Consider the following 13,233-nt stretch of genomic DNA (forward strand, 5'->3'; position numbering starts at 1 on the left):
TGCTGTCTGGTCCAATGGGGACCGAATACTCTAGAATATTTTCATCTACCATCTCAGGCAAAGGCCTTTGTCAGGGCTTTCATCAGGGTGTCTGGTTTTTATTCATTGTTTTTTTTTTTTCCTCCTTCGTTGTCGTCTCGCTAGCTTTCCTGAAGAATTTCTAAGTTCCTTATTGATACCAGATGATTGTCTCACCGTGCGCATGCATCTGTGTTTCACTCTGTATCAGCAGCTCTACAGCAGCTCTAGAAGTAATTCCACTGTTTACAGGTTAAATAGTTGGCTGCATTCCATCAGCGTGTGAGTGTTTGACAAAGGGTTTTGGTGAAATCCATTTAGGTTGTTTAGCTGAAATTTGTTTGCAGTTTGTTCACTTGGCCATGAAATGCAACAAGGAAGCTGTTGGTTGTACTGAATGCACTTGTGTCGAGGTCTAAATCCTGTATATGTAATACTGAGAGAAATATGTTTACATCCATGGCTTTAGGTTATTCTCTTTATGTGTACTTTCTCTTTTTTAATGTTTAGTCAAAAAAGCAAGCTGGTGTATGGTATCTGGATGGTAGCGGTATCTAGCAATGATTTCTGCTTCCTCCCCAATGCAGTGGAGGTGAATGAAATTTTGTTGCATTGAAAAATTATTTAAACAAATTCAGCAGCAACATGTCTTTTGAGAAACAGCGTCCTTGTTACCCTGAATAATCTAATACTTCACTATCAACAGTTTTCAGTGGAACTGCTTAATTGTACATCAAATATGTTTTTTCTGGCACCAATTCACTTAATGTGATTGAGGACCTCCAAACAAGGCTGCAGTTTAAAATTCATTATAGAATAATACAACTTAAAAGTGTATTATTTGACTGTTTTGATACCTTTGTAATAACTTAGTGTAACTGCACAGCGCTCACTGAAGCACCATGTCCTCATTTAGTAGAGATATAGAGATATGAAGTTCTACAAGACTTTGCTAATATGCCCTCTTTTCTCTTGTTCTCTACTCAACACCCACCTCCCTTCTCTCCCCTTCACCCTCCAGTGTTCAGTGAGTTGTGGTCGGGGGACCAAGCGGCGAGAGATTGCCTGTGTTTATCAGAACCAAACCAAAATAGAAGAGGAGCACTGCAGTCATCTTCCTCGGCCACGGACACAGAAGGCTTGCCGGGCCCGGGGATGCCCCAGTTGGAAGGCCAACAGATGGAGGGAGGTATGTGTGCTCTTCTCACTGTCTCCTCTGGCTCTCACAAAGTGGCCTGGGCCTCTCAGGGACCACGGAAACTGTAACTGCTGCTAGCAGTTGAAACACAAACACAGCAGAAAGATTCCCAGAGGTTGCAGATGGAGGACATGTACACACAGAGCACCTGTCCAATCACCACTTCGTTTATTCTTGTTCAAGAGCAATGTGTCATTTCCTCAAGTGTGTACTAGACACCACAGGCTGGATATTCAAAACTGTTTATGTAGCAGTTTTAAATATTCAGAGAAAATGCTGAAATACTTACTAGTAATGTAGTGTAATCTTCAGCTTTACATATCGACCACACACTGACAAGCGACAAGTGTTTCAAAAACAATTTCCTCACCAGTGTTGCATGACACAAAAAAGCTTGTTCATCCAAATAACATCCCATACACTAAATCTTCTAAAGAGTTTGTTTGTAGCTCAAATTCATTATGAGCTAACTTCATGAAACACAGTAAACACGGAGATCCAGAGTTGCAGCTGATGCGGATGTCAAGCTTGACCTCCCATACAGATGAAAGCATGGTGTCAAGAATGACACAGGTCCTGAAGCACGACAGTTTTCTGTACAGTACCATTGTAGACTGGTGCAACCAGACACTCCCAGGGCAAAGGCCGTACATAGAGGAGTCACTAGGGGGGGTGAGGTCACAGTCACTGCGGAGCCGACCACACAGCTATGCTATCTAAGCATATAGCTGCGACACAGGTTTGGCTCAAAGTCATGTTGAGCTGCTACAGTGAGGAAAATGTTCAAACTCAAAGTTATAGAGCAAACTGAAAAGAGGAATGCTTTGCCACGTTCTTTATCTTAGAGGAACGAGCTCACTGTATGTTCAGAAACACAGAATACACATATAGAAATTAAAATTTATTGCATCTCAAGGTGGGTGCCATCTATAAATTCAGTTTTTTCTCACACCTTTTAGTTGAACAATGTTTCCTGATTTATTCCAAAATAATGTCAAAAAGATCTCTCCATCTCCTGTATGATCTCTCTCCCTCTTGCCAAGTAACTGCAAAATCTCAAAAGGTCCACGAAGACCCACGTCTGCCTCCCTCCACAAGACTCCTGCCACTCCCCACTCTTTGAGGGTGTTCTCCTCCCCTCTCTCACTCTCTCTCTCTCTCTCCCTGATGTCTGGAAGCAATCATCTTCCTCCACATACCACCAGCAACCATGAAATCCTCAACTAGAGCATAAAGACATGTTTTATATCTTAATATCCATGCATGTGACAACTTTGAAACCTCAGCACCCACTATTTGAGTTATTCCACAGCTACCCAGCCCTCTCAGTCACCTCTGATGGGGGGGGTGTAATGTTAGTTGAGCGGAGGGGGTGTGGGCTGTCCTTTTAAACCAAGGACATAAGAATCATTCTCCTCTTTTCACTGGCTGCTTGTTATACCGATCACACATATTTACATTGTAATATTGTAAATTGCAGTAAGAGAGTCGGTACACCCAAATTGCAAAAAACATATTTTCTCACATATGTCTTAGCTAGAGAGTCTTGGTTTTATTTTCCCTGTTTTTTCAGATGTGAATCTCTGAAATATCTGCCTTTACCCTAATACAATAGAGGTAAATGCAATTCTATTTGGCATTGAAAAACTACATCAAAACAGCAACATCTCTGTAGAAAAACAATGTCCCTGTTACTTTGGATAATCCACAAAACATGCTGTCAACAGGAACTGATTTCTACTGAAATCTATTTAAACCCTTACAGGTACACTGTTTCTGGAAAAACATGTTGCTGAATGTTTTTAAATGTACTTTTTCAGTTCTGTTTGCAGCATGAATAAAAATATAGTGTATATATAAAGGTATCTTTATGTCTGGATACCACTAGAGGTAACTGAGGAAATATGTTTTATGATTTGGGTTAACTAGTCCTTTAAAGTCTGGAGCTGCTCACTCAACACTATTATGAAATCACAAAATAGTATCATTTTTCATCTATAGTTTCATGATGTCCCCACCATCTCTGATAAAGGAGCTGTAGGTCTGCAGAAATACAGAATCAGGTTTCTTCAGCCGTAGCAGTTAACATTGCCTATAATCACTTAAACAGCAGGTTCCATTTTCAGGCTTTGTAAGACTTTAAAACATTTTTTTTGATTTGAAGGTCAGATTTCCTATGTTGCTTTTTGTTCTCTTTCCAAAACTCAAGACCTTGACCCTTCACATTCAACCACACAGTCTGCAATGATAACACGCGATTGCATTGAGAAATGAGTAACGCAAATACATCTGGAAGTTTTAGGAAATTTGATACTTGCTGTAGAATGCGTAGATTTTCTGACTATGTGAAATTGCTGAGGCCTGGCACTGTTCTTTGAGGTCTGTAGGAGAGTTAGACAGAAATCAGCCTGATCAGCTCAAGCCTTACAAAGCACTTTCTCAGTATGCAGGTATGCTTCTCAAAGCAGATCAAAGAGATTTTTGAGATAGACCTTTGTGTGACCCCAGCTATACGGCTCACAGAGAAGCGACAAACTGGCTTTAGATTTATCTATGTAAGTACATTGTTCAGGAGCATTAAAGCAGCAGCAGTGACATTGCAAACCAAACAAACACTTTAAAATAATGTCAAGTTAAAGTCGGACTGTGTAACCTTTCCAAGAAGAAATAAAACAATCCTCTCTCAAATGACAACTTGAGTTCATAAGTAAATAAAACACACCCTTAATTAATTTAATGCACACACTACTTAGTCCAGTATGACCAGTAGCTCAAAGCAAACTTAAGGTAGATTTTGCTGTTTAACTGACATTACATTTAAGTAATTTTTCTGACTTTATGACACTTCTTCTTGTGCTACTGTTACACTATGTTTTAGCATGTCACAGATGAACATTTCAGTGGCTTTATTCATTCCTCAGTGGATGCATTTAGAGAGCTGGATACTGGATATATTGAGGTGTTGACCTTGCACTCTTTTGAAAGTTGCTCACCTAGCACAAATGCCAAAAAAAGTTCTCTTTTGGTTTGCTTCCTCATTGTGTGTATGTGTAATGCGTTGTTCCCCGAGCCCACTGGCCTGTGCTATAGACTTCAAATTGAAATGACACCACACATATAAAAGTGGCTTTCTAGCTTTTGAGAAAGTTAAACAAATATTAAACCTCCATTGTTTAAACTTTCATAATAGAACAAGTCATATTTGAACTTGTTTACAGTTAGGGATGTCCTGTCAACAAATTTACAGACATGTCTTTCATAATGGTGGTCTTTAAGGAAAATGGTTTTGGACCACAGAGGATTTTTCTTGCTGTAGTATGACAGCTGGCCACTGGGACAAATTAGCAGCAAGGAATACACCCATGCACTCCACATGCTCTGAGTCAGGTCCCCTAATGATGATGTCTTTAAGGTAACTAACTCAAGAGAATCTTAGGAAATGAAGGGAACTGAAAGGGCCATTATCCTGTAATTGCCACTTTGTGGCCGCTGTGGCTGAAGGTAATAAAAAGTTACGTAGTCTCACTGAAAAGGGGAACCCCAGTGATTTAGTACTGAACTTCTACAAAATTCCATGAATTTGGAGGACTCACAAGAGATATCCTGACTTTTAGTCCCTAGTATGCCTCACGCTCCAAAAACACTGGATTCTGCATTTCCCATAATGCAATACAGTTATGTCTTTCATTATACCCTCCTGCTTCCGAAAAGCCCATTCGTTTAAACCCCACACCTTGAATTGCAGACTTTGTGTGAAAAATTTGAAGTCTCCAAGCCCAAATTTTGGAAAGCCCTCTTCAGATCCCCACAAGACATTATACAACACTCTCACAAGCTAAGTAGTGCTCCTCCTGACAAGTAAATGGAGCTTCAAGTGTAAAATCAGCGGAGTGCCCCTTTAATGTCAGCTCTGAGAGAACTGCCATTAATATAAGTAGCAAACTTCTCAGAATTCTGAGAGACACATATTAAACTCCTGTTTGTCTTTTTCTCAATCAGATGTGTGCTCTGTCTTTTTTACTAGTGTTCTGTCACCTGTGGAGTCGGAGTTCAGAACCGAGACGTCTACTGCAGGCTAAAAGGCACCGGAAAGGTTAGAGAGGATCTATGTGACGCTCACACACGTCCTGCTGTCGTCCGGCCATGCCAAACTGCAGAATGCACCCATTACACTTGGGTTGCTGGTGAATGGGAGGAAGTAAGTAGAAACTCTCATTCTTTCTTTCTTTCTCTTCCTACCTACAACACCCACCCACTCAGCTCTCCCAGTGTGAGACAGATGTACAGATGTTAAACCATCTTAGTAAGGATTTTATTGGCTGAGATCTCCACTCTCTTTCTTTGCATCATTAAATGGACAACCTGCAGGTACTCTTGCGCTCTTCTGTCAGTCATGTGGGCTTTGATGATAACCATCAGTCAGTAAATCATATCAAGTCTCGAAGCACTGATGGCCATCATCCCTTTTGTCCTCCTGAATATCACTGTTCTGTGTCACGCTAGCAGGCTGTTTTTTTTACTTGGCTCATCTTTCTTTAATGTCCCGTGCTTTGTCCTTGAAAGCGAGGCATGAAAGAGGGGCACCATGCAGGGACCTTGCACTGTATCCTCCTGCTGCAGGAATGCTTTCAGTGTTCAGATTCCTGTCTATGTTGCCTCGAGAACTTACACCCTCCTTTCTTTCACAGTTTGGCTCTGAAATCTTTTCCCTTCTCATGAGATTGCCATGAAATTCACAAACAGCAGATTTTTTTCATGATTCTGGTCCATATCATTAGTTAAAATGCTCATATAAAGCATCACTAGTCCAGAGGGAAAGCAGCTTAACTTTCATCTTTTATGGTAACATTGTCAAGTAGAGCACATGTTGGGGATCGTATCATTGAAAGCTAGTGCAGTCATTGTCACACAACACTCTACTTGTGCAAGCCTCTTCAAAAAAAAAAGGAGTGTCCGTTTGTGACCATCTGGAGAGCTAAAGAGGTAGCAAGCAGGGGGCTGAGAAGTCAGTAATTTTGCAGAAAGTACAACACTGCCCCCCCTCTGCCAGCTCGTCTTCACTCTTACTGACTTCTCCCTGTGTTTGATTTCCTTCCAGTGTAATGCAACCTGTGGAGAAGGTATAAGAAGCAGGAAGGTGGGGTGTATGGGCCCAGGGATGACACCTGCCCAGGATGATTATTGTGAACCGTCATCCCAGCCTCCGTCACACCAGCTGTGCAAAGGAGCTCCCTGCCACTACATGTGGATCACAGGGGAATGGTCACAGGTAAGAATAAAATAACAAAGATTGAGCTTTGTTCTACTGCAAATGCAGCTAATGATTATTGTCATTATTTTTAGCCTCACTAGTTTGTTCTATGGATGGAAATCGCGGTCTGCCAGTCTGTTGGCTCACCACTTTGGTCCAGACTGAAATAACTATTGGATGGATTACCATGAATGTTTGTAAACTTTCATGGTTCCTAGACAATGTTTCCTGATGACTTTGTTGATCCCCTGACTTTCCTCTAGCGCCACTATGAGGTTGACCTTTGTGGTTTGTTTTGAGAACCATTGGATGAATTATCATGAAATTTGGTACAGATATTCATGCTACCCTAAGGTTGAATTATAATCACTTTTGTGTTCCCTTAACTTTACATCTAATGTCAACATCAGGTCAAAATTCTAATAAGCAAATGTTAGCATGCTAGTGAATATGGTAAACTATATATGGTATGTGAATTGTGTTATGTTAGCATGCTAGTGTTAGCATTTAACTCTATTCATCACTGTGATTAATTACAGCCTCACAGAGCCACTAGCATGGCTGTGGACTCTTAGTCTTGTTTTGATTAATTGTTTAGTCTATAAAATGTCAAAAAATAGTGATGAAAGAGTAAAAAATGCTTACAATTTCTCAGAGCCCAAGGTAACATCTTCAAATTGCTTGCTTTATCTGATCTGACAGTTTGAATCCCAAAAGTATTCAATTTAAAGGATATAAAACAGAGAAAATTAGCTGATTCTCACACTTGAGAACAAGCAAATGCATTATCCAGCTTTTTTGCTCGATAAAATCATATCCATTCACAATCAAAATAGTTGTTACTTAACTGTCTGTTGATCATCTAATTGGTTAACTAACTAAAGGTTTCAGTACTACATTCTACAATCAATGTTTAAATAGAAATAATCCTAAATTAATAAAGAGAAATAGACCTATGCAGTCCACGAAAAGCTTATCAATCAGATGATAGATTCTCATTAATAAGTACCACTGAAGGCCACATCGAGCAATCAACCTCTGTATTTAATATTACTGCTGCACTATACAAACACATGCCAGTGTTATTAACTGTCAGTGTGTGTGTATTTGTGTGTGGCTCAGTGCTCTGCCAGCTGTGGTGTGGGCTACCAGCAGCGTATTGTCTCCTGCTCCATGATGCCCTCCTCTCAGGCTCCACGCCTGTATGCTGCCCAGTCCTCCTCTGCCAGCACCCACTGTCCAGAGCCCCACCCTCCTGGCACCCGGCCGTGCCTCCTCAGGGACTGCCCACACACATCCTACTGGAAAGTTGGCCCATGGAGCAAGGTGAAACAGAAATCACTTGTTAGGCAGTGAGAAATCCTCTCTAGCTGATTGCCATTTTCACAACAACACTTGACTTTAGCATTTTAAATCTCATTGGCAGATTTTGGTTGCAGCTTATTTCTGAAACTGTTTTGTTACTGTGTGTGTGTGAATGTTTTTCTGTGTATTTTTGTTTATACCAGTGCTCGCAGACCTGTGGGGCAGGAGTGATGGGGCGCAGAGTGGAGTGTGTGACCTCCAAAGGCCATCTGTCCAAACACTGCCGTCCTTCAGAAAGACCGGAATCTCAAGCTGCATGTCAAGAGAGAGAATGTGAGTTGAACTCCTTTCTTTTCTCCTTTCTTCTCCATGGAGTGCTTACTGCCAACCAGGAATGTGTAGAGTAATGGTATTAAATCGACTGTGCTGTGTATGGCGACCAGCGTATCTGATTGTGTTTATAGAAACTCAACGTTTTGCTTTGTTTTAACACATTACGCAGAACAGCAACCTCCACTTAAAGCCTCTTGGAGTGATTACTTTGTGGAACAATAAATAGACAGTCAGCAGTTTTCTACAAACTGTGATGTGGACAGTCTGTCAAAACGCCTCAGGGGTGTGTGCTGTGGCCGAAGCTGCCTTCATTGTGAACTTGCAAGCACTGTAAAAGCCGTCTGCAAGCAGGTTCGCTCACCTCATTTCAGATGTTTCGACGCATTGGGCTGTTGATTCCCGGCTTCTGCCAAGTCAGGCCCTGTTGAAATTAAAATGATATGCTTGGGTGACGGCCAGTTCTGCAGTAAAGTATTAATACTAATTAGCTAATCAGTGTGATATGGCCTCTACAACACTCTGGGAAAACAGAGGAGGCACCACAAATAATGAGACATTTGCATCAGCTCTCATTTAGGAAGATATTAACCAGGTTACAATCTTTTCTCATAGTTGTGTTTATAGTTTATTTAAAGGTCCCGTATTTTACAGTTTTCCTGAGTTTTATTTGAAGATATCCATAAGACGGTATGTTTGTGGTTTTAAGTACCAAAAACCATCTCAATATAGTTTTACATCTCCTCTCTCTGGAGCTCTACTAAGAACAGGCTGTTTTGTGTCTGCTCAATGCCCCTCTGTTCTGACTGGCTTTTCTGAGTGCCACACACCCAGGCCAACCAAAGGTAATGTATTAAAGCCTACTGTAGCTACTGTAGGTAAAAGGTCACCGGTAAATTGCGATGGCCACCGCTGAGGATAATGTTATCCAACCTTTGGAAGGCTGTGCAATGACAAATTTGTTTGCTGACATCTAACAACTGTGCAGCGTTTCCTCCGCTGTCTGTCTCTCCTCTGCCCTGCTCCGTGTGTTTATAGAAGGGCTAAGCCCCGCCCTTGTGTGAAACACAGAGAGCAGAGGAGAGGAGAGAAACTAGTGCAACCATAATTGACAGCAAAACTCAGTAGAGACTCTCACACTGAGCTGAAATGAAACAATTTTTGTTTTTTGAATGTATAGTTGTTACATCACAACCTTATGGAAGTCCAAACGACTCGTTTAAAGGCACATTTTCTGAATAAGGGCTGTGTGCATTTCTCTGTGGACTGAGCATTTTGATACTTTCACAGTATTTTATATAGCACCTATACCTGCTTTATAATCAAAAATGGAATGGAAATCTCCCTTTCTACAATATGGGACCTTTGAAAGAAACAAAATTAACAATTAAATACTTATACAAGAGGAGGCTGAAGAGGCGGAGGGAGTTATATATCTGAGAGCAGGCAGCAGTATAGCAGTGAGCATGAATATGCATACAATTGGAGGATGTATGGGACATGTAACTACAAAATTACTTCCGTGCCTGCCTGAACTCCCACATGGCTCCATTAGTTTTCGCTCTTTATGGCATTTGTTGATGACAGATTTATGGCAGTGGCAAACCTCAATGTCAAAGATTTTGTTTCTTGTTTCTTTACTGTTGCACTAAAACAACCTCCCTTCATATTTCTTCTCCTAGGCCAGTTGTTCACTTCCTGCCGTGAGGTCCAGATGAGAAAGGGTGTGAGGATAGATGGGGAATACTATCTCAAAGTCAAGACCCGGATCCTACAGGTGTGTCTGTTCTGTCAGAGTTGCTCCGGCACACTTCATGACTCAACCTGCAGCTTCCCAACAGGATCTCATCTGTTGTCTCAATGTGTTTGGCTTTAGATTTACTGTGCCGAGATGCAGACTGATTTCCCCAAGGAGTATGTGACCTTGCGCAGCGGTCAGACAGACAACTACTCCGAGGTGTATGGGCACAGGTGTGTATAATCCAGTGGTGATGGATAGCCACTTGAGCTGTGACTCAGTGGAGCTTTGGATACGATTGTGTAATGTGTAAAGAATTATTGTACTTCCTGTAACACCAGGTGCATAGAGTAAAATTTAGTGTTTTAGGGCAGTTCAGATTCATGTGTTTTGTCCTAAATAAATCTTAACATTAATTGTCCTTACACCAAAGGTTGCTGAACCCCTTTGAATGCCCATATAATGGCAGCCGAAGACAGGACTGCGACTGCAGGAATGACTACTCAGCAGCAGGATACACACTCTTCCACAAAGTTCGCCTGGACCTGAGCTCCCTGAGGATAATGAGTGCGTAATTACTGTGTGATAGCCTTACAATGTTGTAATGAGACCACACATCAGTGTTGTTTTAAACCCCAAACGCCTCGTCCCATAGCGCTTAATAATGCCTCATTCTAAAGCCTGGGCTGTCCAAATGCACTATGTGCTGCCTTTTTCCACACTCCCTCCTCTGAAATCATAATAATGACCTTTCAGCGCGCCATGTTCACATCACAAGGCGACTTGGAGAAACTGGGCCTCTCAGCAACACGTGAGCATGAGAATAAAGGAATGCACGTGTGCACGTACAGACATGCGTGCCTGCTCTCAAGCACAGACAGACAATATGTAATTCTGCCGAGCATATCAAGAAGACTGAAGACACAAGCGCGCAGTGCAAGCACACACGCCTGTGCATGCGATCACATCAGTGTCAAACACTTACTCATAATAGCATGTGAGTGATCGCACACTCAGAGACAGACACGCACACTTTTACACACACATCTTCAGGCCATACTCCTGTACTCATTATTACAGTCAGCTCCACCTTCCCTGTTGTGACCAAGTATGCCTTTGATTAGAGTATGTGGATTAGTCTATTGTGTACACACAATGTGTGTGTCTGTGTATGTGTGTGTGTGAGTGTGTGTGTGTGTGTGTGTGTGTGTGTGTGTGCGCGCGCTTAGAGGGGAAGTTGGATTAGAACCTACATAGTCATCTTCCCATCCTCTTCATCTGGTCTGGGTCCTGACAGCACATGTTCCCACCCTTCGTCTGCATGGTACTCATTTGGCTTTCAGGCGGCTTGAAGAGAGCTGAGGGGGGATAATGAGTTCAAGATGAAGGAAAGATTATGAAGAGGCACTGCTTTTGTGTGCCTTGCGCATCCTGTGAACTTTATCATCATTTCATACAGACAACATGAAGGGAGGGCAGAGAAAGGTACTGGTCGTGTTATCATTTGTGATGTGGAGGAAAGGAAAATGGCAAAAACTAAACAGCAGACACAGGGAAACAGGGTTCAGATTTATTTACTGAATTCAAAATGTAAATCAGAGATTTTATATGCATAACCAGTTAACTCCTAGACAGGATACACTACAGGATATATAAGTAGCTGTATTCATAAAAGTGGTTTCTTTCTGCCTCCAGTTACACCTCAGGGAAATACCCAGGTTCACCAGCTCTGAGGTTTATAAATCTCTTATAAAATATTTTATCATCTCTTTAACTTTTTTGTGAGAGCAATGCACACAACATTCAGGTAGTCATTAAATAAACAGCTAAATAGCATAGTAACTTTAAATTTTAGTTATTTGGGTTTTAATTCTTAAAAATGACTGCTTGTTATTTGAAACTTTTGTTACTTAAAATTGTTGGATACTGAACATAAATAGAGTTGTTAAGGGACTTAAAAGATTTCAGATTTTCTAAGTAGATTTGTTACTGGATGCAGATTTGAATCCCAACCCCAACTGAGAGACGCTTTTACAAACAAGACACCATCTGGCAGTGTCACAGTGAAGTGACATTGACCCTGCAATGAAATTTAACTGCATAAACTGTACTTAGTGATGTTCTGTGTGGTTATTTACCTTACAGCAGCTGTCTTCACTCTGTGTTTACTTCTGCTGTTGCACATTGTGACTCTAGATTTGTATCTTTGCTGTTTAACAGTCACAGACCTCCACTTTTCCCATACTCTTCTTGGTCGACCTGTGCCCTTTGCTACAGCGGGAGATTGTTATAGTGCAGCCAAGTGTCCACAGGTTGGTGAAATACTGTTCATCGTTGCCTCATAGCGGTGTAGCAATGTGTGTTTCATGTGTGTTCTTTGTGGCATATGTTTGTTAGTGGCCTGAAGGTCAAAGAAGTGAGATTTGCTCATATAATTTCCTGGGCCTGATGCAAATATGCCATTGAGCAAGGCTACTACTCAATTACTCTGTTAGAGATGCTCATCAGCACAATGTATTGTACCTGTAGTTTGTGTTTAAGCCTCAAATCCTCTGTAGCTATTTCCAAAAACCATTGCTAGTTCTTGCTCGACATTCCTGGTTAAATAACTGCTCAGAAATAACTCAAGTCTGATGTGTGTTCGCAGGGTCAGTTCAGCATTAATCTGATTGGCACTGGCCTCAAAGTGGCTGAGGCCACCAAATGGACATCTCAGGGCAACTATGTTTCCGTCAAAGTCCACAGATCTGAGGTAAGAAGCGGTAGATTTATATGTTTGTCTTTTGCATTGGATGACACTATGTGGCTCTTAAAGGACAAGATGTGTTATTCTATTCTATACAAGCCCATTTTTCCTACTAAGGATGTAAATCTTTAAAAACATCTAAAATATATATTTTTTTTATGTTTAAAAAGGTTAAGTAACTTCCTAAACAGCTGGGTACTGCAAGTATTAATCAAACAGGAGTAAACAGTGCATTTGTCGGGGACTATTATCAGCCACCAACTTATACAAATTAAGTGCACTTGTGAGTATTTGTTTCACCAGGACGATTTATGTAGCATTGACTCAAAATAAACTACAGTCCCCATGTTTATCGTAACAAAGGAACATGTCACTGAGTGCAACAATGTGACTCATTTATGAAGACAACAATGGAACTCTTTGACTCTTTGAGGAAAAAGCTATATCAAGCTACACAGTCAAAACTTGCGAGTATGATCAATTCATTCTTGGTTTTGGTCTTTTCATGGATAATAAAAAAAATATTGAATATTATCAGTGTTTTCCTTTTGTTATACATTTTCTTATGAATGTAGTTTTACTGGGGTGTAATTGTGCTTCGTGTTGGGTCTTGTCAACTGAATTGCCCTGTTGTATTTCTGTCTGAT

At 41.1% G+C, this 13,233-nt stretch overlaps 1 protein-coding gene across 1 annotated transcript in view; it reads left to right on the plus strand.

Moving 5' to 3' along the window:
- The window catches only part of LOC121896936 (A disintegrin and metalloproteinase with thrombospondin motifs 20), an 83,898-nt gene that overhangs the window by 69,467 nt on the left and 1,198 nt on the right, over window positions 1-13,233 (plus strand). The window contains exons 29-38 of the mRNA XM_042411050.1: window positions 1,040-1,207; window positions 5,241-5,414; window positions 6,315-6,485; window positions 7,590-7,793; window positions 7,976-8,105; window positions 9,785-9,879; window positions 9,979-10,073; window positions 10,274-10,407; window positions 12,061-12,152; window positions 12,488-12,592. Coding sequence (XP_042266984.1) covers window positions 1,040-1,207; window positions 5,241-5,414; window positions 6,315-6,485; window positions 7,590-7,793; window positions 7,976-8,105; window positions 9,785-9,879; window positions 9,979-10,073; window positions 10,274-10,407; window positions 12,061-12,152; window positions 12,488-12,592 — 1,368 coding nt within the window. The remainder of the gene's footprint in view (window positions 1-1,039; window positions 1,208-5,240; window positions 5,415-6,314; window positions 6,486-7,589; window positions 7,794-7,975; window positions 8,106-9,784; window positions 9,880-9,978; window positions 10,074-10,273; window positions 10,408-12,060; window positions 12,153-12,487; window positions 12,593-13,233) is intronic.

The sequence above is a fragment of the Thunnus maccoyii genome, chromosome 5 (assembly GCF_910596095.1).
Source record: "Thunnus maccoyii chromosome 5, fThuMac1.1, whole genome shotgun sequence".
Lineage (NCBI taxonomy): Eukaryota > Metazoa > Chordata > Actinopteri > Scombriformes > Scombridae > Thunnus > Thunnus maccoyii.